The following is a 25,713-nucleotide window of genomic DNA, read 5'->3' as shown; positions in this document are numbered from 1 at the left end:
TAAAAGTACTCATTGTGCAGTAAAATGTTACCTGTCAGTCTTTTACTGTTATATATGAGGTTTTTTTTTTTTTTTTTTCGATACAATATTACTACTGCATTTATGTGTATGTTATATTTGACTGGTTTGGATCTTTAAGGTTAAGAACCTGTCTTGCTCAATGAAAACAGTGTTACTTACAGTTTTGTTAATCATTTTTTTATTTGTATTTATTTGTATTTGTATGTTTATTTGAAACTAGAATTATGTGGTTGTATACCTCTGCCAACCAGTCAAGTTGCAGTTTCCATCCATGTCTGTCCAGACTCATATTCTATATGGAGTGAAGACTTTGAAGTAATTTAATAAAAGGTATTCAAGGATATTTTTTGGGGGAAATGGAAGTTATCACAAATTCCTGATTATCACTGAATAATTTCCAATGAGAAACACGTCGCCTTCACTTAGAGACTGTTTTTACAATTAGGGTCTTGGAGACCAAATAAAATCAAATCATAAATAATGAAACAGAAGTGTACAAAAAAGCATTTTACATTATATTTAGGAACACATTTGATTTTTACAGTGCCAGGGATCACATGCACATGTGCATTCACTGTATTTATACCATGAGTAGTTCTGTACTGTACAGTACAAAAACACCACCATCAGAGGTTATTCAGACCGCTGTTCTTACTTACTCTACTCAGGTTGGGCAATTTTCCTGTCCAGCTGCCCGCAGCATCACACCACAGGCCATCATATGACTGCATGGTGTTGTTCCAGATGTTGGCTCTCTTCACTCTCCACCTTTCCTCCACCTTTGCCTCAGTACGCAGCTCAGAGTGCTGTGCTAACCTTTCTCCATGTAGGTTTGAAATTAAGGATTTAGTAATTGCTGAGTGGTCAGTGTTTTCTGTTAGAAAGGAGTTTAGCCCTTCAAATGCTGTTACTTGCCACAATGATAGTAGTTTTAGCTATTTTGTAGTGTGGGTTAGTGAGGAAAATATTCTCAGTTTCACTAAAGTAAGCAGGAGTGGTGATTTTACATACACTCTTCCTCAGGCCTGCTTCCTGTCCCCTGTTTGATTATACCAACAAGATCAGCAATCGCAATGGCTCACCTCAGTCGAGCACACAGAGGAGATGGCTCTGGTAGCTCACCTTACCACCGTTCAGTCTTTGAGCTCATATGCGCACAATGTTGCAGAACTGACTGAGTGGTTTGATATGAGCAATCTTGAACTCAATGTGAATAAGACGAAGCAGATGTGCCTGAGAGCCAACAAGACCACCATCCACCCCACTGTCAAAGCCACTGCACATTCAAAACCTGGTACTGAGGCAAACCAGACCCTCTCTTCCTCCTGCACTACATAATGATACATTTCCATTATTGCCTGCATTACTGGACAAAAAAGTTTTTACTCTTGAACTAACCTTAATCCATACAACAGTTCAGGGAACGGATGGATAAAATAAGTAAATAGTCAGAATTTTGCATTGAAGCGTGTGGATGAATAACTTCTCACAATGAACATACTGTGTCACAGATTACCAGCAGATAAACGTGGCCTGTTGTGATCAGCAGGTGTTTTTTTGGAGCAGCAGCAGTTCAGGGTCACACTGACTTTCGTGACTTGTCTTTGTGTTTGGTTTGCACTGTCACCATGTGAGGCAAATCAGCTACCCACATTAAATGCTTACTTACACAGGTGGGTGAGATCGATTTCATTATGAATGGCACTTAACGACTACTTGTTGATGGTTTAAAGTTACTGGGCCTGTCTGAACACTTCTCAAGAAGGAAATAATGCAGGTGAGTCATGAAAGCGTTCAAATACAGGAACTGTCCTGTGACGTACAGAACAATACATTCCTGACATCGTCAAAGCATTATATATGAATAAGCTTTCTGACAGATTTAGAGGAAGTAGTAGGTGAAAGGATTAGCCAATCACATAGTACCGTGCAGGTGCAGCAGCTCTTCATATCAACAGGCACATCGCAGTCAGAAACAATGAGGGTAAGGTGGTTGTGCGTGGACTCTTCTGTATCTTGCATGTGGTGCTGAAGAGTCAAACACGCGTAGAGCTGTGCTGAGATCAGATGAGTCCAGAGTGAGTTTCGTTATTAGTGAATTTACAGCTGATTACATCTCCTTGTGCATGCAATGTATGGGTGTGTGCCCTGCTGCGCGGAAAATACACACTGTGAAGAGCAACATTCCTCTTCATCTCATCGTCACAGGCCTAACGCTGGTTGTTTAAAGGACGTCACTGATTAAAGAAAGGGGATGATAGAAAATACAACGTGTCTGGAAATACCTTTCATCATTCATTGACTAACGGAAGGTGATCTTCCCTTTCCTGGCGCCTGTGCTTATATGCTAATTTTCTTTCTTTTCATGGCAAAAGTTAAATGAGGAGGTTGATAACACTCTTATGTCTATGTGCTCAATATTAAGCCAGTCCGTTGGCTTAAAGTAAACTAAGTCAAAAATCAAAAAGTAAATTTCACTTTCAAGATAGATGTTTAGATAACAGATGATATTTCTTGTATGTGTGACCTAATCCTGCTTCTGTCCTGCGTTGCTGTAAAGCTGCAGCTGAAGTTACAGCAGAACTGAACGCTGTTTAATTCTGTGAAATCTGGAGATTCTTTGAGCATTCTGAGAGTTGAATCCAATTTCCAAACATTTTCTTGGTGTAATTTTGTGTCGTGTGTTTAGTGGAAGCTGGGTGCAGTGACAGGAGAGCAACTGAGTTCATTTTAGTGCCATCTCGTGGACGAGGAGTGAATAACAACCAAAAAACCCACAGGAATCAAGCAGCTCATTGTGCTGTATATCCAATCATCCTGCTTTTAATACAAAGTCAAGATACAATATCTACATCCATGGTTTGAAAGGAAAGAACAGGGTACATATGTGAGGGGGGTGGCGTCATCAGAGCTGGCCCTCAACACATTTCATATTATGTTTCATGTGTGTGCCTTTTATATTTCTCTTGACACAATAACCATTAGAAATCCAAGGAATAACATATTTCATATATGTCACACACTGTCAAGACTTCTGGACCACACATACATTTCATATCAGAATAATTTCAGGTTTGAACAATAACCTTTGAATGTGTGCCTGTGTGTATGTGTGTGTGTGCGTGTGTGCGTGTAGCTGGGCGAATCTTCGCCCGTTCTCTGTCAAAAATACACTTGCTACCATGTGCTTTCCAGCAAACTAAATACCAACAGCTTGTCTGAGGTTTTCACCCACAAGTCTGCTCTATATACCTAATTTCTCTGATGCCCTTGAACCTATCACGATGGGGTGGATCACACCTCTGACGCTATGATCACACCACGGCTGTTACCGGGGAGGTTGAGTGAGGGAGGGCATCGAAAAGGCTTCACTGTAAACTTAAACTAGGTCTGCCTCTAATGTACATCTCTAGCTAACGAGTCGGACATCAGTAATCAGTATCAAATAGCACCCTACACAGAGGGCATACTTTATAATAATAAAGCAAATAAAAAAAAAAAGCACCAAAACTGACCATTAAAAATAAAGAAAAAACAAACAGTGACAATATCATACTTTAACATTGGCTCGCCAAAGAAACAAGTAAACAACATCTTATTGGTTATAGTTGCTAGATATCCCAAATAAATAAATGAAAAACATACGTAAAAAGTAACAAAATAGAATAATAAATATCTTAAAAAATCATATGAAATAAATATGACAAAGTGAACAATAACAATAAGGCTTTTTTTCTGCGACAATAAGAACTACATCACATCCAATCCCACGTTATATCTTGTGCTCAGACGTATGTAACTGTACTGTATAGGACTCCAATGATAGACTGTATGTACAAAATTGGTGAAATCGCCCGAGATGTCTGATACACTGGAACATCGCTGTGCTCTTCAATCACCACGTGGGACCAACTATGATTATATGTCAAATCAAGAAAAGATATATATTGATATCGAGGATTTGTGCAGTTGTACTGGAGAAGACAGAGGAGGGAACAAGGTCATTTGGTTAAGTTGGGATGTTCTGTACAGTGGCGTTTAGGAACAGAGAGAATTCCAATGGAGCTTGTATAAAGGTGGGACCGTTGGGTGAGGGGAGAGGACTGTTGACAGTGAACAGTTCACCACTTGTGCCGAATGTTTTGGGGATCTCTTGTTATCTTTCTGTAGCCTTAAATATTAAAATATCAGAGTGATTTAACTGCAAAGTGGTGCAATTCAAGTAGGTAAGCGTCAGAGGAGGAAGATGATTAGGAAACAGCTTTCATCCTCAGATTAAGATACTGTATGACAATAAAAGTTTAGCACACAACGCGTGAACATTAAGCAGCATGTTAAAATGCAAGAAATAAGTCAGCATAAGGCAGAGACATACAGTAAAAACACACAAAATCATGTCTGCAGAAATGGACGGAGAACTGCTTTAAATTCAAGAAAGACAGGCGCTGAAGCTCAATTCCTTCATCAGCATCTCTTTCAATAAGCTACTGCTGAACTGACACAATGGGGCTGACATCAAGAGGAGCTGAGCTGGAGGATGAACAAGGACTACAGCAAATAGCAAGCACGCTTTGTTGAATGAAGAATGCACTGCACTACAAATCTCAGCCCAGTTGAGGATATGATGGGCTCTAATCACTGTTCTGAGGCCAGCTGTTACTCAGCGAGGACGCGATCGGGGAGCGTGAAGTGATCCTTGGCCAGCGTGTGAAGAGCGGGCTCTAGTCTGACTCTATATGTTAGGCCACAGTTCATGTTCACGCTGCATGGTTTCTCTTGGCACTGTGCGTCAGGTAAATGAGCATCCACATGCTTCTCCAACAGTCCTCAGGGTGACGAGTCTGCACTGTAGGCTAGTCATCTGCTTTAAACTATAACCAGAACTACCTGTGGTAGCGGTAGACACCTTTGAAACAGACTCACGGACACATAGAAATGTTCACCTTTGCACTTTGTAACCCCTTAATACACCAAACCAATAGATACAAAGTTGAGGATAAAAAGCCCATTTAGGGTGCAGCAAATATCCAGGCTCTTTGTGTTTTTTTTCTTTTTGTTTTTTTTTATACACATATAGTATCATAATTCCTGTTCAGAAGCCGTTTGTATTTCACTGGTTCATATTGGAGATAGCTGACCACAACACACATGTATTATACGTCCTTCACACTGGAACACTGAGGTAAGTATATGGATTACACATGGACAGTCTCCACACCCACCAGCTCCTCAGGGAAACTCCTGATGAGTGTGGCTGCTGTTAGACACAGATTTCTTGTTGCTGTTTTTGTTGTTGCTTTTTGTCCTTGTTGGTGTAGGATTCGTCTTCGAGCCTTGCTCCCGGAAAAAGGTTCAATGTTCACGTTGTTTCAGGCCGTCTTTCTCTTGTTGGACTTGTTGGTTTGTTTGTGGACCTTGAAGCGGAAAGATGGGTGGATGGTTGTCTCTTCACTTACGTTGCATAGTGGTCAAAGCTACCCAGGTACTCAAGGGCAGCCTGGTAGCAGAACTGGTACTCATCCTGGAGGATGAAAATCAATAAAAATGTATCAGTGCCATGAGCAGGCATGGACAGCCGCAGTATACAGCCTCATTTCTTCACTCGGATCACAGCAGTGCTATTGCAACACATACTTTATTAAAATCCTGACTTTCCTGTATGAGTCATATCTATCATTATCTCTCAGTTATGGTGATTTTGAATTTTTCAGATAAATTGAAGCCTGAAATCTTCCTTTATGGGTTGAGAAGATTCTCATGCATTTTGTCACATAGCCAAAAACAGACACTCTTCTCAGGGGGATGGCAAAAGGGAAATTTGCAGATCGGCAGATCACATTGAAAAAAAAAAAATGTTTCCTATTCCCTGATTAAAAGTCATTTGTGAAAAATAATGACAGTTGTAATAATGACATGGAGGAACGCAGAATGAAATGAGCAAATGCAGCATTTTGAATAATGAGTACACACAGTTGAAAAAGAAACCGCCTCCCCACAAAGATCACAAAATATATATAAGTATGATGAAGACAATTCCAGATTTTTTTGTGTTTCTTTTAGGTGGTATAGTGGTTGTTTTTTGCCTCTCAGTGTATAATACAGATGATATGGTTGAATGAAGGCAGCAGGTGTCAATGATTTAGTCAGAATTTGACTCATAATATTACACCCGTTTTTTTCTTTAAAAAGGCACGTTTACTTTAATAGCACCATCGTTATCCAAAAAAGGTTCAATCACAGGTTGAGCTTTTAGAGCACGATGAGCTTTTTCAGCTTTTAAGGAAATCGAAATGTTTCAAATATCCATGATCAGCCAAATATAAAGAGTAAAAATATTAAAAATATAGCTTCAGGCAGTAGCCTCAGTGAGCTGCATCAGCGCTCGTCTTGCTCGTGTCTCCGGCCTGCTTAATGAATCAGTGAGTCCCACATGCTGCTCAGCGTTTACCTCAGTCTGCACCATGGCTGGTCTCTGTGTACGCAGCATTTTGACAGTCTGGAAGATGTCCACCGCCCCTTCGTAACGCATCCTCTCCAGGACAATACTCAGAGTGATGAAGACACCTGTCCGCCCCACGCCAGCACTGCAGCCATAAAGGAAAACATTGACTGGTTGATTAGTTTTCAGTGTGTCAGAGCTCGGACAAGAGCGTGCCACATTCCACATAAATACTGCACTTATCATTCAGTTAAATTAATCTATTTTAATTATCAGTATGCTAATTAGTTTCACCATGAGCCGTGACTATAATGAACCCCGCTGCGTACCTGCAGTGAACGCTGATTGGTCCATCCTGGCCAAACTGCTCCTTGGTTTTGTGCACTTGGCCGATGAAATCGATGAAGCCCTCCCCAGATTTGGGCACGCCTTGCTCGGGCCAATCAGTGAACTGGAACTGACGCACTGTCCGTGATTGGCCATCCTGAGGGAGTGAAGACAGGACCAGACACATCCAGATGTTTACCCTTGAAATGTGCAGTTATTGTTTATGTGAGGTGATTATTTCAAAAGTCTATTTTGAGCTTTTTCTTGCTGTATTGACTGAGGAGTCAGACTCTGCAAAGCAATATCCTTTTTTCCTTAATGATTACTGTTATCTGACCCTGGATCAGTGGCTATGGTTAACTTCAAGCCATAACGTCAGTGCGTCTGGTATTGTCAGCCACTCAGTAGGCAATTACATCTTTTCTCTTCGGCACAGCCTTTCTGACTCCCCCTTAATGGAGATCAATAGAGCATCTGTCAATGTGGCGTCAGTGCAGGACAGGCTTGACTGGAGTTATCTATAACCGGCACATATGTGCACAAGCAAATGTGTGCACACACGCAGACACACACATATGCTGTCAAGGTAATCTGGAGACAGCACGGTTGAATGAGTAATTTAGGGTTGCCTGTCAATAAATGCTAACCTGTTGTGTTGCAGACATTCACATACAAAGCACACACTAGCCGACACACACTACAGGTCGATAGGACATGCTCTGCACCGCTGCCTTCTGACAGTACTGATGGATCAGGAATAGAGTAGAAAAGTCAAGGAGTGCGACGTTACACTGTTGTTTGAACACAGCATACGACACGAGAACAAGTCTTTAAACACACAGACACCATGAACCCACCCTGGCATCCGTAACTTTGAACTCCCGGAGGATGTACTGAGGCATGTTGTACTCAGCCATGGGGTCCACCACGAAGTACTGGTACCTGGCAGAGCGCTCAGCGGGCCAGTACTGGTGACACTTCTCCTGAGAGAGCAGAACAGAAAGAAAAGTGTTGATGGTATTGTGTACACGACTGAAATTTGTAGCTCTTTGTGTGTGTACTTCATTTGTCCCTACCCGTCCCATTTCTCTCAGTTTAGTGAGCATGACCACTATAGTGGAGTTGTGTTCCCACAGCATCCTCCAGAAGTCCTCCGTAGTCTCAGCCAGTGGACCCTGCGTCGCAATGTAGCCTCTCTGCTGCCTACACACACACAAACAAACACACACATTATGAAGCCACGTCCTCCCTGTTTCTTCCTCTGTCAAGCATCAGACTGAAAAGGGGGTCAGGCTTCAAGCAAGAAGAGGAACAGTCAAAACATGTGTGTGCAACCACTCTGAATGCCTGAATCATCAGAAGTGCTTCAGCGTTCGTCCCCACGCCACAGACCGAAGCGAGTGCTGTGCAATGAGACAAATAGTGGGAACATGTCTACAGTAACGACAGATCTGACAGGATGTGACAGGTGAGAGCACTGTGGTGAAAACCTATCCAATCCGTTCACTCATCAAGCCATCATAAGAAGACAAGGGGGTCGGGTCATATTAGTGTTTTCAGGATGAAAACGTACCTGTATCCGTCTATGTAGCTGGCATTGATGTAGTCTGAGCCCTCCAGGCCTCTGATTGGCTGCAGGCAGACGCGGGTGGTTTCATAGGGCATGATGTTGACCAGTCGGTTCTTGAATTTGTTGCAAGGCAGGTTGGCTGTGACGAACCGGGACGTGTGAGCTTTGGTATTAGCCAGTCGCTGAGCGGAGAGAGATAATATTGTTTTAAGAATGTTCAAAGGAGCTTTGAAGCAAACCGAAACTGATTTTGTATGCAGGAGCACAGGATTATTCAGGATTATGTGCCTGGTTAGCTAACGTACAAGGCTAACGTTCTCTAGACTCTAGTGGTTCCCAACTTGAGGGGGTTACAAAATAAATCTGATGGGGTGCAAAATTATCAGGACAAGACTGGGTTTATTTTTCTGTTACACAAAATACTGTTAATATTTTAGACTTTTTTCTTTGATTTTTTTTACTTTTTTCTTCCTTTCAGGCCTCTAAATATTATTCAAGGGAAACAATTTTAGAAGAGAAAAACAATCTCAGCTCATAGACATATGTGAGTAAGTTGCCATGGCTTTGTTTCAAGGAGCAACAAACCTAAAAATGCTTTGGAACCACTGTTCTATTCCTCTTTTGAGACAAAATCTCTGAAAGTATTTTTACATGTGAGGCAGCATATTGCCAAATGCTTTTCCCTGCCTTCTATCCTACCTTGAACTCCAGCTCCATGCCGGTGACGTGCTCCCCGCTCTCCACCTTGGACAGCTTCTGCATGTAGGAGTACAGACTCCTGGCAGCCACCTCGGTGTTCCCGCAGGCCACAGCCTCCAGCAGGGCCTCATGGATGAAGCTGTACTGGTCCTCCGTCTGCACCATGTAGTTCCTCTGTGAGCGCATCAGGGTCACATGACCGTAGATGTCCACGGTGCGCTCGTGGCGAATGCGCTCCAGCATGGCGTCGATGACGATAAAACAGCCAGTGCGACCAACACCAGCACTAACAGAGGGAGGGGAGTAAGTGGGATGTCAGTTGACTGATAGGGAGGATTTTGTTGATGACATTTCATTTAAAGGAGTTGCTAAATATTTAGGAAAATGCCTTATTTGCTCTCTTTCTCAGAATTAGATGAGAAGATTGATACCACTCGTGTCTATTCATGACACATTGAAGCTGAAGCCAGCAGCTGCTTAGCTTATTTTAAAGAGGCTGGAAATGAAAGATTACCCAAACCCCCCCCCAAAATACCCATTAAATGCATTTTCCTGCTCCTCTAAAGCTCACTAATTAACACATTTTATTCTGTTTGTGCAATCCGTACAGACACCATAATGTAAAAACAAGTTATGGTTATGCAGGGCATCCTGGCTTCCTGGCAACCAACGGAGACTCCAGGAAGTTACTGTGCATGGCCAAGAAACAGCCCCCACAGAACCGCTGTGAAACCACAGCTTTTAATCTTCACACTTTGGTTTTTGGACAGGATCAAACAAATTAGATATAACGTGTAATTTTGTGAGCTTCATAGGTGCTGGTTGGTATATTTTATTTCAACAAATCTGGGCTGGCTGCTTCCCCGTGTTTCCAGCCTTTAAATCAAGCCGTTACCTCACAGTAGCTTCATAAAAAAACTCTGCAAGAAAGCAAATAAGCATATTTCTCAAAGTGTCTCACGATCCCTTTGAGGTGAATGGACGTGTGTGTCGTACCTGCAGTGAGCGATGATAGGTCCGGCATCCGGGGGGTTGCAGGCTTTGACCCTGCGGAGGAAGTTGAGGAAGGGGGTGGGATACTCTGGCACGCCGTGATCTGGCCAGGCCGTAAACTGGAACTGACGCACTTCTCTCCGTTCACTGCTGCCACTCTGATATGACCAGACAGGAGATGATTGTTTGTACATGCACATGTATGCATAAACTTCATGCATTATTGAATGTTACAAAACAAAACCTATTATGTAGTTAAAGCAAACGGACACATGCGCCAACTTGTTTGAGTGCAGTTTCTCAGATACATCTCGATTAATCATGACCGTCCTAATTATCAGCAGTCTTAAAGCCATGACACACTTTCTTCATAATGTCTAAGAAGCTTGTGAATTAATTCATGCTTGTGTATATTAAAGGAATACATTTAGATCATGAAAAGAAAAGAAAAAACAAAAATATTACTAGATTTTACACATAAGACAGGAAGAATACTAGTATTGCTGAACATTTCGTGTGCTTTATTCTCTACTGTATGACAGATCTCCTAACTTGATGTTTCACAACACATCAACAAAAAGAAACGGTGCTACATTTAGAAGCAACAGTTGGCCTAGTTTCTGTGTTTGTAAGTAGGCCACAGAGACACGCTAGTCTGGCGGTCTTAGATTAGCCCTGTGCTATAAGAAAGCACTCTGCTTCCAACAGTGATCAAATCTCAGCGCCTGACACAGGGAGGCTGGCCTGGTTTGAACACTCCACGAAGCCCAGAGTAATCTATTCTCCTCCGCGTCCACGTGCACTACTCATTCAGTGACAGTGGAAATTCATGGTCTCTCCAGTTGCTTCTGGCCATTAACTGTAAACTCAAGAGATCAAAGCAGGTTTCGGTGGATGTGACTGTAATTAATAGAGGAAAGGGCAGAGCGGTGAGTCAAGGGGTGGACACAGAAGAGAGGGGAGGCTTGAAGTGAGGGAAATAATTCACCTTATGCAGGGAGAGGGTGCGAACACAGAAAGTGGCCAGCTCCATTGTGTCCAGCAGGGTGACCTGGATCATCCCGTACGTCTCTGTGCCGCGACTTGGCCAGTACTGGTCACACTTTATCTGCAAGGATACAGGAAAGGCACCAACACCATCTTCATTAATACAATCATTTTCAGACTGATCTATAGCAACATTCCTCTGAAGTTTGATCAAATCTGTTCACCAAACAGCGCCTTGAACTAGAAATTGCAATTACTTCAAGGCATGTATTGGTTCATGGGGGTCGCAAAGCCCTCTTGATTTCAAGGGATTTACCAAATCCTTTTTAAAGACATACAGTGGGTCTACCTCTTAGAATTTCATTCATTTCTGCAAGGAAAACTCAATTAAATTAATTGTAAATTTTAAAGATTTTGATCATTTTATAGGATTCTGATTTAATTTTTGAGAGTTAATTTTTAAAAAATTATCACAGGATAAGAGCACAGTGAAGGCTCTGAACACAAGCTATATTCAGAGCCTTCATTTTCTGTTAAACAGCCTCGCTCTGCATTGGAAAGGTATATAGCTGAAGCTACTAAACAGGTAACAGAACATTGACCAAGTGTCTAATGTGTCAAAAAAAGAAGCCTATTTGGTGTGTTTGATGGTTGAACTGTAAATAATACATACTACAGACAGAGAATTGCATAAGAAGTTACTAAAAATATCATGAAAACTCTGCGCAAAATTCATCCAAAACACTTGTTACATAACTTGGACAGTTATTGCGTTCACTATGTGGGTTAATCGTACAGTCTGTCAGTTGTTCTGTACTGTTATTGTTATGTATTGTCCATAATATGAAATATCCATAAACTTTGTCCCTCGGCCACAGACCATCAGTTTACCCAGTAATAGAAAAGGGGCCCTTAAGGAAAAAGACCGCTTTAGGGAATGAAAATTGTGGGTCAGTGGGTGAAAAACTGGTTTCCCACCCTTGACTTCTCCTCAAGGCGCGTCATCATGACAACAGAGGCGGCCCGCTGCTCCCACACCATCCTCCAGAAGTCCCCAAACGTCTCCGCCAGCGGCCCCTGCGTGGCGATGTAGGCATTCTGCTTCCTGTAGCCATCAATGTAGTTGGCGTTGATGTAGTCGCTCCCCAGGATGCCTGCAAGAGAGACATTTTTGAGATTCTTGCTAAACTGCAATCTGCATGAATGACATAATAAATTAACCTCCATGTATGACATCAAACAACGTAATGAACTGTGGTGTTTCAGGGAGCCGCGGCCTCCGACAGACGCCTGCTGGATGACTACTGCACGACGGCAAGCAAACCAGACTCTGTCGGCGTAAATTCATGAGCTCCCGATCAAATCCATTCTCCCCCTTCTTGTTCTGCAGGACTGCTGGCTGCACTTGAATGCACCCACGCTGTTTGTCAGTCTCATGCCACTGCACACAGCCAATCTTCAGCACTGTTTGCAATTTCAGATTTCATCCATCATGCAGCCCGCCACCCCCACCCCCCCTTTGTGTTCAACCCCCTGAACAGAAATACGCTCAAACTCTCCTATTAGAAACTCTAAACATCTTCATCTTACTGTTTCCGGCTAATTCTCACCTTCTATCGGAGCCAGGATGACCCTGGTGTGGTCGTACGCTATGACATTAGCATAGCGGTTTTTGGGCTTGTTGACCTCTAGGTTTGAATGCTCCCAGGTGAACTGCTGACTAGGGTCGATGGACTGGAAAGAAGCAGCAAAAGCGTACAAATTAACAGTGTGCGGAGGCCTATTTAGCAGTGCATTTGAGGATAACGGAAAGAGAGCGCCCCATAACGTAGACAAGTTACAGGAATAAATTGCAGTGCTGAATAAATCATGAACATATAGTCTGCACACAGAGATACAAATGTTAAATAAGATTTGCTTTATGAAGCAAAGGCTTAACAAGCTTAACATCTCCAAACGAAAAGGATGTCATCTATTTACTCGTATGGAGTAATAATGTATTTCTCACCTCGTACTCCTGAGAGAGTCTCAGGTTGTCGTTAGCTTTCAGCAGCTCGATGTGCTCAGCGAGCTCGCTGATGGGGATGGGAGGATGGCTCATCATTCCTGCACGACAGGGGGGGGGGGGGGGGGGTTCAGAGGGGACAGAACACTTCAGCTGAATAACCTAACTTACTGCAGGTCAGCGTCACTCATATGCAAAGATGTGAAGATAATTATACAATCAGAGGACATCACATATCATTAAGGAAGACGCTGAGGCAGAAAATCAATTCTGATCCATGTGTGAGGACAAAGTGAGGCGAGTCTTGTTTGTTTGTAAATTGTTTTTCTTTGATAAATTGCTTTCTCTGTGATCAGAGGAGCAACGACTCAGAGAAAACAAACACAGACAGAACACTAATTGGGAGGGTTGCGCACACACGCATGCACGCATGCACGCACACACACACACGCACACACAAAGGATGCAACCTTTGCCTCCTACAGTCGTTTCTTTTCACAGCTGGAGCAACAAAAGAGAAGCTATAGTGAACCATTGTCCATTAAAAAGGCAAATAGCTACAACAGTGAGTCAAAGCTATGTGTGCAGTGCATCAATGCACTGAATAGTGATGTATGTCGATACACTATGGAAAACATTTAAGGCATTCTGCTGCTACAGCTATGAAAAACAGACTCATATCAGCTGTTACTTTCTTCTTCAGACTGGTGCTGCAGCACCCACAGGTAATCACGACAAAACGCTCCTGTCACGACCAAAATGACCTCAAATAGCATGAGCCGCTTTTGTTGGAAACAAATTTCATCTTTGCCGAGCATCTCAAAAGCACAAATCTCAGGGGAGGAGAATGTGGGAGCTTCAAGGTTGCAGCCACATGAGAGTAAAAAAGATAGAAAAGGGGAGCCGAGGTGCTTTATTTTGTGGATTTTAGATTGCATCCCAGGAACATGTCGGAAAAAAAAAAAGAGTTCAGACCTTCATCTGTATGTTTAATAAAATATGGCATGATTTGATTTTATATAACTTGGCAGGTTAAGGCTAAACCTTTCTCCCTGGTGACACATTTTCTACCTTTTCTACAAGGATCCTGTGAGGTTTCTATAAACTGCAACCATGAAAATACAATGTGAACAGTGATTAAATTCCTCCGGGCCATGTGTGTTTTTTGGATGCTGTTAATTTAATGTGCGAAGTGAAAGCGGAGCATCATCGACCTGGTGCCATGACCGAAGCAGCTGTGTCGTTAGATCTCACTCGGCGGGGGGTGGGGAGCATCAGAATTCATGTAGTTACTTCACAGTGGGGTTTCAGCTGGTTATGCTGGCCAGAACAGAGTCAGTTCCCTTAGAAATGATCACAGCTCATCCACAGCTCACCTTTTGATATGTAATTCTGAGCATTAAACCCGACCGAAACATTTGAGAGCGATAAGACAGATTTCTGTCTGATGTGATGTGCTGTCTGCAGCCTGGCATGTGGAATGTGGGCGAGCGGAGATGATCAGATTTTGTCACACCGTTATGACTCACTGGTGACTCAGCACTGACTGTACTACCTGGGTAGCGGCCATTTTGCTCTGGAGCTGCCAGGTACATGCTGATTGTGATGCGGAGGAGTGCTTTCACAATCTTGTCCGCATAATCTCACCAAAAGTTATAATTAGTCACATGAATATTTCATTCTCAAATGATGAGCAATCAGAGGTATACTTTATTATGCAAATACAAAGCGTGTGTTTGGGTGATTGTGCATGTACATGCTTCATACCGGGAGTCTGGAAGTTGATGCGTCTCATCTCCACAGGGTCCGTTGGGTGATGGGCCATCATCTCTGCATTGCTCAGAAGACTCTTGGTTCCAGGTTCAGAGTCCTTGCGCTTGCTGCTCAAACACCAGTGAGTCAAAAGAACAATTAGCACATGCAAACAACCAGAGAGAGAAAAACAAGACTCACTGCTGACACATCATTAGCATGGTGACTTGAATCGAGCAAATAGTGCATTAACTGATACAGTGTTTTACGGCTTTGTACAAGTTCTCTGTACAGCATCTGGTATCGCGTAATTGCTGTGGGTTAAAACGAACAAAGAGCTTGACATTGTTTTAATCTTACCTGTCAGGTTTGCTGCTTCCAGTGAAACAAGAGCAAAGAAGGAATAATTAGAGGAAGAAAAGGAAGGAAACAGACAGATTGTTAGAGAGGGAAATCAATATTTTGCATTAGTATTCAAAAGCTTGATGGCTTGCATCAGATATCAGCAGCCTACAGCGGGGTCAGACTCTTTCATAGCTGTCTGAGGGGAGAACAAACTTCTAAATTGGAACAAATTTGATGAATATCAGACTGTAAGTTGAGCATTTGTGAGAGGGTAGATGCAGATTAAACAATCCCGGTATTGGAAATATCAGCGGGAGCTGCTAGCAGAACGTAGCATGAGACAGAAACTTTATTGATAAAGAACTGGGCTGGAATCTTTTTCTTATTTTCAGCAAACCCCAGAAGACGATAACTAGCAATTAATTGATGCTACAGTATTAACAAGTATTGTGTGTGGAGTCATAGCCTGATGAAGCTTGTTGCTCTCCTCTCCAGAGCTTCATTGTTGTCCAAAACACATTCACACTGTGACAATCAGTGACATGTTCCCTCATTACCATGGACATGGACACTGAAGTCTACTCTGGGTCTGTCCCACATACGCCATCCTGCTGCCATATATACTCACTAGAACACCCAATGTGTATTAATCCATCACTGAAAATAGTCCCCCAGCAAATACACTCCTTTCTCCCATTTGAGTAATGTCTGCTAAAAACCTGTGCCCATCTGTTTTATGAAATCATTTCGCCTTATTTAAAAATGAAAGCATATATCTGTGACCCATTTTTAAAGATTCTAGTGAGCGGATGAGGAGGGGCTTGAGAGACACAATCACAGAAGTGAAAATGTATTTAGAGAGATGCATTGTTTGTCTTTTCATGGGATTTACTGACATTTAGAAAAAACATAGAATTGACACCAACCACATACTTAAAGTTATTGAGTTAATCTGTCACGCTCACTTTTTGTAAAGGAGGATAGCGATGACGATGCAGATGATGAAGACCACAGCCAGGACAGGTCCAACCACCCAGATCAGACCATCGCCTGCGTCGAGGGGCTGGGGGTCCGAATCTGGGGCGATCACGGGGTCTGTGTAGAGGCTGGCCACATACATTTTCTGTGTACAAACATACAGACACATATTCAGAAAAGACACTGAAGCACTTCTTCTTTCTGTTTGTCCATTTTAGCGATCCATGATTTAATCGGGTATCACTTTGGTCTTTCTCAGTTATTTGTTTCATCTCAGTGGACAAAATAACACGAGCACATGACACTAAAATCCACAGCTCTCACTGCAGATCTCACCAAAATGCAACCTCCTAGCATAGTATTCATTGCAGAGCTGTTGCGCTGGATTGCATTAGATTGAACTGTGACCAGGCTGCACATGACAGGTTTTATGTGTACATGTGTATGAGATTATATTTGATCAGTCGAAGCATTTTAGACGACATGTTGGGAATGTACCTAAGCTTACTTACATTATGTGCATTTGTATAATCACAATAAACTGAGCAAAGTGCCTTTTTATTAGATCCGAAGGATTTCTGAAGAGCATCCCCTGGGCTAAAAGTGTTCCTAATAAAAAAAACATCTCATAAAAAATAAAATCTATCCTAATTCAAGTCGTATATTTAGGTCTATTCCAATTTGAATGCACATATACAAGCAGTGCACAAGGCAATATCTCTTCTACTGCCACAGCAGCTACACTCACTCTTTATTAGCAGCGGTGATGGAAGTATGTGAAGGTTATTACCTTTTGCTTACAACACTCTGACTGACGTACATTTTATTGTTTTAGCAGCGAGGCCATATTGATTACAATGTATAGTGACAGCCTGCAGGAGAGAAACAGGCAGCGGGGAATGAAGGAGTGCTTATAAACACAGAAGGAAAAGAGATGTGACACGGTGGCTTTTGTACCCCGGTTGTGGAGTTGAGCTCCGCCAGGATGAAGAAGACGTACTCCTGGCCTGGGTCTAGCGCTCGGTTCTCAAAGCCTCCGTAGTCCAGCTGGTCCCCCAGGGTGAAAAAGGCCGGCAAGGTGGCAGGTGTGAAACGGGCCGTGATGTAAGCCCGGCGCAGGTCCACCTGCTTCTGCTGCCGAGAATCCCTCTGCCTTTGACTGATGTCTTTTAACAGCTGAGAGATGGAGACAGACGCAGAGAAAGGGAAGACACAGAAAGAAAAATGAGACGTTCCAATATCTATGACTAATGTTTAGACACCGATATTGAATTATAAAGGGAAAGCCTTGCCAGGAGTTCTCAGCAATGGGATTGTGTGTGTGTGTTTATAGGTCCTTTCCTCCTTCCAGGCACAGACATCAGTGGGTGCTGTCATTGTTGTGGTTCTCACCTCCTCTAGGTCCATTTCATCTGGGCTCTTGAGTTGTCTGATGACGCCGCGGGCTCTCCTCAGGGGAACCACAACAACATAGACATTCCTGTGGGAGCAGAGGAGGACAATAACGACACACTGATTGCACTGATACAATAGCAAACGTGTCTCAAACTATTTCCCCAGTTTCTTGCCAACTTGTTGCACTAAAGACCGTCTTCAGCATCCTGTCAGTCAGGTAGTCTTATCATCAAGCCACACAACTTGAGAGATTGTAATCATCTGACCTGAGTACAGCAAGTCTCGCTGTCTATGAGAGCCATGACGGCTATTTCAAACACTGCAACAACATCTAAACCTCCATCTATAGATCTTACTTGACAGGAGTGCGAGTCTCCAGCGATGGCAGGATTATGGTGACTGTGGTCTCAGTGTCACGGGTGTGGTCGATCTCAGGGCGGCGGATGGTGATTGGTGGGGAGGTCTTGGCAGAGATGCGGTGTCGAAGGCCTCCCATGTTGCCCTCTGGGGCAGTGATCTTAAAGTCATAGCTGGTGTCAGGCTGAAGGTTTGGGATGACTGCCTTTCTCAGACGAGCGTCCACCTCCATCTTCTGTCGATTATACTCCACCTGGAGGATGGGAGTGGGTTAGTGAAGTTGGAGTAATAAATGAAAGGAAAAGATGCTTATTTATAGACTGTATGCTGATGATAACCTGCCGTACTTCTAAGACTTAAAACCCTGCTCACTTTTGAGGGTGGCCAGGCCCAATTAAAATAAATTTAATCATAAGACCCTGAAACTTAAGTAGGAGATGACATTTTCAAGTTTCAAGGTTTATTACAACAACAGTGCCCCAATTTACACCATAGTTGAAATAGAAAATAAAACTTTGCATAAATATGCTTATTCAGCTCTCACAGTTGGAACAATGGGTGATAAAAGATTAACTTTGGGAGCATAATACAGGTTGAAGTCATGCATACTAAAAATACAGAAACTTCTGGTAATGTGAGGTATTATATTCAAAAATACATGCCAACAGTTACAACATAATATGTTGTATCCTAAATTATCTAAGAAAAATGCCAGACTAGACATATGTCACCACACGTGTACATGTACTACATACAGTAAAGCGGTAGGGGTTGCTGCTCTCTGGAAACTCCCAGGTCAGAAGAACACTGGTCTTAGTGGCCAGATTAACTGAAAAATTCCTCGGCACATCTGCGAAGCAAACAAACAAAGAAACAAACAAAAAAACAGAGTCACTCCTGGTGAAGCATTTTATTCAAATCAGCGGCTCCTCTGCTTTCCCACTGCAAGCCTGTAAAAATGGAAGACATGTCAGTCAGATCTGTTACTGGAGAAGAATGCATGATGGTTAAGAGGATGGGCAGGTGATGAGGAGAGTGGATGGCAAGAGTAATAAGTACAAACAACAGACAGACCGGCTGCAGGAATGTGACATGCCACATTCTCAGAGTGTACGGTTGTGTGTGTTAGACTCAGAATTCAGCATGTCAGCAAAGGCTTTTGGAAAAGGTGGAAGTGGAGGTCTATCAGATAAAAAAAGCTTACCTTCAGATACAGCACCAGACGCCGGTTTTCACTCGAATTCAGACTGAACACTTACCTTCAGTATTCGATACTGTATACCCATGCCCTGTATTGACTTTTACCTGAGGGTTTGTGATAAGCAGTGCTCTTGAAGCAAACATCCATTAACATTCAGCCTGCTTCCACTGGTGGTGAAGGGTAGGTGATGAAGGTATAAGTGAGTGAGTGGAGGATTTTGGGGGAGTAGTCGTGTCCCCCTGGACTTCGCAGTTCTCAGCCTCTCTGAGGTGCACAGGTGAAGGGCCGACCTAAAAGAACTGGCCCAGACTTCATTAAGTTTAGTGTGTTGGAGTGAAATCCACACTAAGGGGAGCAGAGATGTGAAGCTGAACCAGTGCTTAGAAGGTGAAGGGTATTCCTGAGGCCTGAGGCCGGCCCTACCTGTTTCAAAAGCCAGGGTTCGGCTCACCACAGGTGGGGTGAAGGGGCCTGGCCCTGCCTTGTTGTGGGCTCTGAGCTGCATTTCGTAGGCTGTGCTGTGATTGAGGCCCAGGATGGTGTAGCTGGACTCACTTGCTGGTAGTGTGATTAGCCATGGGGGAGCCGTGGGGGCTGGTAAGGCTGAAGGGCCAGGGTCAGCAGAGGGATTGGGGCCCGCAGCCTCTTTGAAAGCTATGGTGTACTCTGTGATGACACCATTGCACTCCTCTGGGGCAGGAGGCAGCCATGAGAACTGGAGGGAGCAGCAAGTGGCATTAACAAAGTGAGATATTTTGGGGTATCCCAAGGGCGGAAACATGGGAACCGTTATTTCCTGCTGCACTGCATCTCCGTAGCCTGCTCGGCTCTTTGCAGAGAGGACAAAGACGTAGGAGGAGCCTGGGGAGAGGTTTCTGACAGTGAAGTTTTTCTCCCGATTTGTGAAATCCACTGTGGAGTCTAAAGATGTATTCTTCAGGCCAAACTGTAGGCGGTAGCCCTGGATTTCCACTGGGGCCCCCCGGCTATCAGAGCCTGACTCAGAGCACTCCAGCGGAGGAGCCCACCGCACCACCACTGATGGACCCAATCCTGGACGCACCCAAAGGGAGGGGGCACCGGGCACTGCAAACGACAGCGTAGGCAGCAGAAAATCAATTGTAATATATATATAAAAAACCATATATCATGTAAATCTTGTACAAGAATTACAATTGATTTGGCTGTTTATTTACTGCCGGCTCATGGTGGAGCTTACTGTAAGATCAATTCTTGAGTATGTTACTAAATCCAGTGCAGTGAACTGTATATTTGGCGTATGCTTACCAATCCCCAGGGTCTGCACCAGCTTGGCTTTGCTGTGCGCTCCATCCCCTTTGGTGGTGTATGCTGCCACTGAGACAGAGTACAAAGTCTCTGCTTTCAGACTTCCCAAAATGAGCTCCTGTGGAGGAAAACACACAACTGCACCATCAAATACTGCTAACACATTCCTTTAAATATGAGACATTCTCGTCAATCCTTTTCTTTACACTTATTGTTATTAACAAAATGTTACATATCAGACGCTAATCAAATCCCAAATTTAATGAGGAATTCATTAACTGTCTGCGTGGAATGTATTGGATGCATTGTGCTGTATGTATTAATAGTGAGTTCATTTATAATGGGAAGAGGATGGGTAGTCTGCACTCACATATTGAGTTGAGTCATCCTCCTCCATCTTATCCCGGAGTCGAGACACACCCCGCAGGCAGCCGAGACAGATGAGAGTGAGTCAAAGGACAAAAGAAGAGAGGGAGGGTGTTTAATGAAAAAATAAATGACCAGCATTTAATCATTTAAATATTGGGCTATGATGTCACCTGGGACTCATCCAATAAGAGGTCTTTGATCCTGGGAAGGTTTCGTGATTCACCGCTCTCTGCTCGACTGAAATGCACCTGGTAGCCACGGACCTGGCCTTGCCGTAACCGTGGCAACACTGACCGCCAGGTGACTCGAAGCGCTGAGGAGTTGAGTGGCTGGACGTCCACCTGACGAGGGGCTGCACCAGGAACTAAGCACACGCACACAAATGCAGAATTAATTAAGTGACCAACAGTCTTGCCAGTAAATAATCAGCTAAGCAATCAATACTGTTTAGGCCTGATCTACGGCTCTCACTCTTACCGTCCTCATCAGTTCTGCAAAGGGCAGCTGGGCTGCTGGGTCCAGTTCCCTCTGCAGTTGAAGCTGCCATGGTGATGTTGTACCAGCTCCACTTCTCCAGCCCCTCTAACACAGTCTGCCCCTGCTGGGCCGGGATAGGAAGCCCCTTCACCTCCTGGCCCTGACCTCCGCCTCCTGCCCCAGAAACTCTCTGGTATCTCAGCTCATAACCTGCCAACTCGCCATTCTGGCCCTCCAAAGGAGGCGGCCTCCAACTTACTCTCAGCGAGGTGGAGCTGGCACTCTCGCAGGACACACCCTCGGGTGCAGCTGAGGGCTCTGATTGGACAAGGGGCAAGGAGGGCAATTGGTAAAAAGATTTAGGAGAGACCAAAGAAAATGGGGTTGAAAAAGCAAGAGAGGGGGGAAATACAAGCAAAGGATAGGAGATAAGGATAAAAAAGGAAACAATAAGAAACGAAGGTAAACTGAACTGAAAGAGATAACACCAGGAGAAACATGACTCAGGCATAAAAGGGGGAGCGACCACGTAACGTAAAAGCATAATGTTAGGCTTAGAGCCTAATGAAATAAAGCAGAGACGAGAGTATCGACCCTGAGTGGACAACTTAATTACACCCGAGGAGAATGTGCATTTGATACCCAATGATTATATCTTATCCTTTGGCCGTAGCGCGTGGCAAACAAGGACCCAGATTTATGAATGAAACAACAGACAGTATATATAGTATTTCTTTCTAAAGCAGGGATGCACAACTCAGTACACAAGCGCACAGACAAATATACACATTTCACAACACCAGCCCCCATGGTGGCATAATCCTTGAGTCCTCGGGATAATAGAGTGGTCTGAGACTTTCCACTGCTGACTAGGGGAAGGTCTTGGGCTTCACAGAGGGAAGAAACAAACAAACTAAAACAGATCTCACACAGCGCAGAGAGGATTTAGGAGGCAGGTAAAAGGAAAACAAAACAGGGAGCCCGGGAGAGAAAGGCACTAGACGGATATTGAAAGTCAGGCTCAAATGATGAATTGAATCAGAAGCAGACTGGGATATTTACTGTAACAAACAGAAAACTGAACATCACCTTCATCACCGCAGATTTCTCAACTGAAGGTATCACTCACCCTATATAATATTCCTTAAGGAGCACACACACAATGGCGAGCACGGCCAAGGCATCTGTGCTTGTGCGTGAGCCTGGGAGTGTATGGCATGTGTGTATGTGTGGGAGTGTAATAGTCATAGCTGACAGGTTCAAGTATCTATCCACTCAGCCGTACAGCCACTGTTCTGTTGGCCTCGGGGGACAATCTAGATGTGCACCAAAGCCTGGCGATAACAAAGCACACATAACCTCCCTGGGAAATGAATTCTGCTGCATGAAATAGTCTGCTTATCTGGCACCTACCCTTTCCTGAACCCCCCCCTCCTCCTCTTCTGCCACCTCCTCCGGTGTACCACCTTGGTCTCGCTTTTTTTTTGTTTAAGTAAAGAGTCAAAGGAGACCAGCTAAAAATGTTTAGCACATTTTGTACTGTAGAAATAGTCTGATTGTGAATTCACAGTATGAATCTTTTGTGTATGTTGAGTAAATACTTGACAAAGACTTACCGTTGAAGTGATACAGCGCCACGATCTGCAGGACTTGGGACTTTTCTCGACCACGACTACTTTATTCATTCTTTTCCTCGCACCATTTTCTCTCTTATCTCTGCATTTTCTTTTGTTCCCTTCTTGAGAGCAGACATGAGATGACTTGTGTCATTTCTCCTATTTGACTCTTATCAGTGATTGCGCAGAAAAGCAAGAGCGAAAAGGAGACAAGGGAAAGAATCCAAGTTCAGCGTGGATAAAGTACAGACTGACCGGCACTTACCTGTCAACACAGCAGGCCGGCGGCCATCCTTTAATGCTCCTCACCACTGGCTGTTAGCCAATAAGTGGCAGACAGTTTCACCCTTTCAAAGACATTAGACACTGATAGAGTGGAAAAAGTGAAAGGAGGGTGAAGAAAAGGAAGACTGAAACATTAATCGGCGCTCCATCTCCATCTGTCATGGTGTTTTGGCTGTGTAAGAAAGCGAGAGGCTGAGGGGAGGAAGAAAGGCACAGTCAAACATAGATGGATGGATGGGAGGGGGCGTTGGACAGATGGGTTGATAAACGAGATAGATGGAGAGATGTGAAGATGGTTTTACCGGGTCAGGAGCCGAGGACAATGTACTACAAGCTGTGTATGTAGCGGACCAAATATTTGCATGAGATATGTGCATAAGGCTCAAACATAATGTAGATGACCGTTATGGCATTGGCGTGTGTGCGTGTGTGTGTGTGTGTGCCTGCATGTACAGTATGTGGACCCAGTCAAACTGAGACGTACTGGCTTGTGACGTCCTCTGCACCAGTTCATTGGTGAAAGCTCCGATGCCTTTGCTTGAGATGGCGGCCAGAGAGAATGAGTACTCGGTGTTCGCTTTCAGACCTTCCACTGTGTAAGAATTTCTGGGCCCAAAGGTCAGCTTCTCCTATGAGAGAGAAGAAAGAGGAGCAGAGGACAGGACGAGAGGGGCGACGAGGGGAGTGAAGAAGAAGACATTAAAGGAGAGATGGGAGAGAGAAAAGGAGACGAGGACTGACACTGGGGTTAATCTTTTAAACTCCTTCTTCTATCTGTCCTCTCATGCCCCCGTCTTATTAAGAAATCTACTCAGCAGACAGTTTCATAGAAAGAGAGTAAGAGGTCTTACCAAACTGCCAAACCTGACAGGTTTGTAGAGAAGCTCATAGTTGACGATGCCCTCCTTGGTGTAAGCGGGTTCCCAGGTGAGCTCGATGCTGGTGTCCGTCACCCTACCGACCTTAAACTTCCCTGGCTGACCTGGGACTGAAGGGGGAAGGACAATCAGTTGTAAACCAATTTTTATTAGAAAAAGATGTAAAATTCTACATGAAGACATTATTATCCATCAAAGTGAGAATGATGCTGGTTATTTCATCATATTTCATTTTGCTCCTGTTATATGTAAATAGTATTATTTTCCTCCTGCCTCATTTTTTTTTAGTGAATTTTTGTCACTGCTTTGTTGTTTTCACTCTAACACACTTTGTAATGCTCTTTAGAACAGTGCTCTGTAAATGAAGATTATTATTAATATCATTAATACAACAATGGGAATTATGTTGGCAGGGGAATGGTACTGTCAATCAAATCTGATTAAACCACTCCCACACAGTCCTGAGGAAGCAGAGTTTTGTTTTTCAGTGTTAAAATAGAATTAATTTATCACAATGGATGTTTTTTTTTCTAACTCTAGCTGTAATTGTTGCTTGTTAAGTCAGAAAAACTTGAAGTCATAGAGCGATTATCATGGTTCGAAACCAATCCATTTTAACCGTAACAAATTTTTCAAGTGTTTGTGTCATACCGGAACCAAAAAGGAATTTGCACTAATTCTCAATGTCATAATATACACCCATTGACCCATAAATCCTCAAAGCCTTGCATTTTTGTGCAGTTTTTATATAATCTTATTCCTTTCATGTTCGGGGAAATAGTAGACTTTTAGGGACATTTAATGGCATAACAGCTACACAAGAATTTAAACCGGTAATACCATCAGAGTAATCATCTCTTTGTCCCTCCCATCACATAAAACCTGTGACAGCAGCTGTCACAGAGACACGAGCAGCACCGAGGTACGAGGGATACTTTTGGCTGTTAATCCCTGTTTCCTTTTCATAAGTACCCGCAGTTCTGTCCTAGCAGGTGGAATTTAGTCAATTTGAGGAAGTCACATCTTCTGACAGGTCAAGCTTATTCGCAAAGTGTTTCACAGTGGATTGCCTCACAAACTTTACACAAGTCACCCGAATAAGCTACTTAACAGTTTGTATATATGCACACGCATGAATAATGACTCATTTGTGCTCCGTTGCATGCACACGTCTGAAAAACAACCACTGCTCTCCTGCACATGAATAAATGAAGGCCACTACTTAGCTGCTATCTATGCACAGGCATGCGGTGCATAGATAGCAGCTACCGGTTGATTATGTTTATGCACACACACATTCACAGTCACACATGCGCACACACACTGACCTCCAGGCAAGACTTTAACATGGACGGGGTCTGAGAAGGGTCCGTCCCCTACTGAGGTGAAGGCCAGGACCTGGATGGTGTAGGTCTCCGAGGTGATGAGGTTCTGAATGGTGGTGATGACGCTGTCCTGGACGTTGTGGATCTGCCACTCATTCATTGGTCGGGACGGGTCCATGGTGTAGTACACGCGATAGCCTTTCACCTACAACAGAGCAGCAGGGATTGGATTTTAAGATTGATCCATGGTAATCCATAATACCATCTTTCAACACAACTTCATCAGAGCATAGGTCATCATCTATGAATGAGTTTTCATTCTCGTCCAGATGGTCCTGTGGATTTGTTGGTTCAGTGTTTGTTAGAGGACGTTGTCACAAGGTGATGTCCTCACGTTTCTGGGGCTG

At 43.6% G+C, this 25,713-nt stretch overlaps 1 protein-coding gene across 8 annotated transcripts in view; it reads right to left on the bottom strand.

Annotated features, from left to right (window-relative positions):
* Window positions 1-2,813: 2,813 nt before the first annotated feature.
* ptprsb (protein tyrosine phosphatase receptor type Sb) overlaps window positions 2,814-25,713 on the bottom strand; it is a 67,474-nt gene continuing 44,574 nt past the window's right edge. For 4 of the 8 annotated variants that reach the window (XM_076744484.1, XM_076744487.1, XM_076744486.1 and 1 more), the window contains 22 exons: window positions 25,310-25,511; window positions 23,955-24,091; window positions 23,588-23,732; window positions 18,624-18,718; window positions 17,868-18,121; window positions 17,509-17,596; window positions 17,074-17,292; window positions 16,104-16,261; window positions 15,154-15,168; window positions 14,809-14,921; window positions 13,045-13,142; window positions 12,647-12,770; window positions 12,015-12,190; window positions 11,038-11,157; window positions 10,053-10,207; window positions 9,057-9,342; window positions 8,361-8,539; window positions 7,864-7,990; window positions 7,645-7,770; window positions 6,790-6,944; window positions 6,470-6,605; window positions 2,814-5,542 (listed from right to left, as the gene is read on the bottom strand). In XM_076744484.1, coding sequence (XP_076600599.1) covers window positions 5,474-5,542; window positions 6,470-6,605; window positions 6,790-6,944; window positions 7,645-7,770; window positions 7,864-7,990; window positions 8,361-8,539; window positions 9,057-9,342; window positions 10,053-10,207; window positions 11,038-11,157; window positions 12,015-12,190; window positions 12,647-12,770; window positions 13,045-13,142; window positions 14,809-14,921; window positions 15,154-15,168; window positions 16,104-16,261; window positions 17,074-17,292; window positions 17,509-17,596; window positions 17,868-18,121; window positions 18,624-18,718; window positions 23,588-23,732; window positions 23,955-24,091; window positions 25,310-25,511 — 3,177 coding nt within the window. In that variant the 3' untranslated portion in view covers window positions 2,814-5,473. Of the gene's footprint in view, window positions 5,543-6,469; window positions 6,606-6,789; window positions 6,945-7,644; window positions 7,771-7,863; window positions 7,991-8,360; window positions 8,540-9,056; window positions 9,343-10,052; window positions 10,208-11,037; window positions 11,158-12,014; window positions 12,191-12,646; window positions 12,771-13,044; window positions 13,143-14,808; window positions 14,922-15,153; window positions 15,169-16,103; window positions 16,262-17,073; window positions 17,293-17,508; window positions 17,597-17,867; window positions 18,122-18,623; window positions 18,719-19,492; window positions 20,156-20,356; window positions 20,475-20,726; window positions 20,754-20,895; window positions 21,090-21,202; window positions 21,521-23,587; window positions 23,733-23,954; window positions 24,092-25,309; window positions 25,512-25,713 lie in introns of all 8 variants that reach the window. The other 4 variants (XM_076744485.1, XM_076744490.1, XM_076744489.1 and 1 more) reach the window with 3 other exon arrangements.

The sequence above is a fragment of the Chaetodon auriga genome, chromosome 12 (genome assembly GCF_051107435.1).
Source record: "Chaetodon auriga isolate fChaAug3 chromosome 12, fChaAug3.hap1, whole genome shotgun sequence".
Classification (NCBI taxonomy): domain Eukaryota; kingdom Metazoa; phylum Chordata; class Actinopteri; order Chaetodontiformes; family Chaetodontidae; genus Chaetodon; species Chaetodon auriga.
This window is presented reverse-complemented; position numbering and strand designations above follow the sequence as displayed.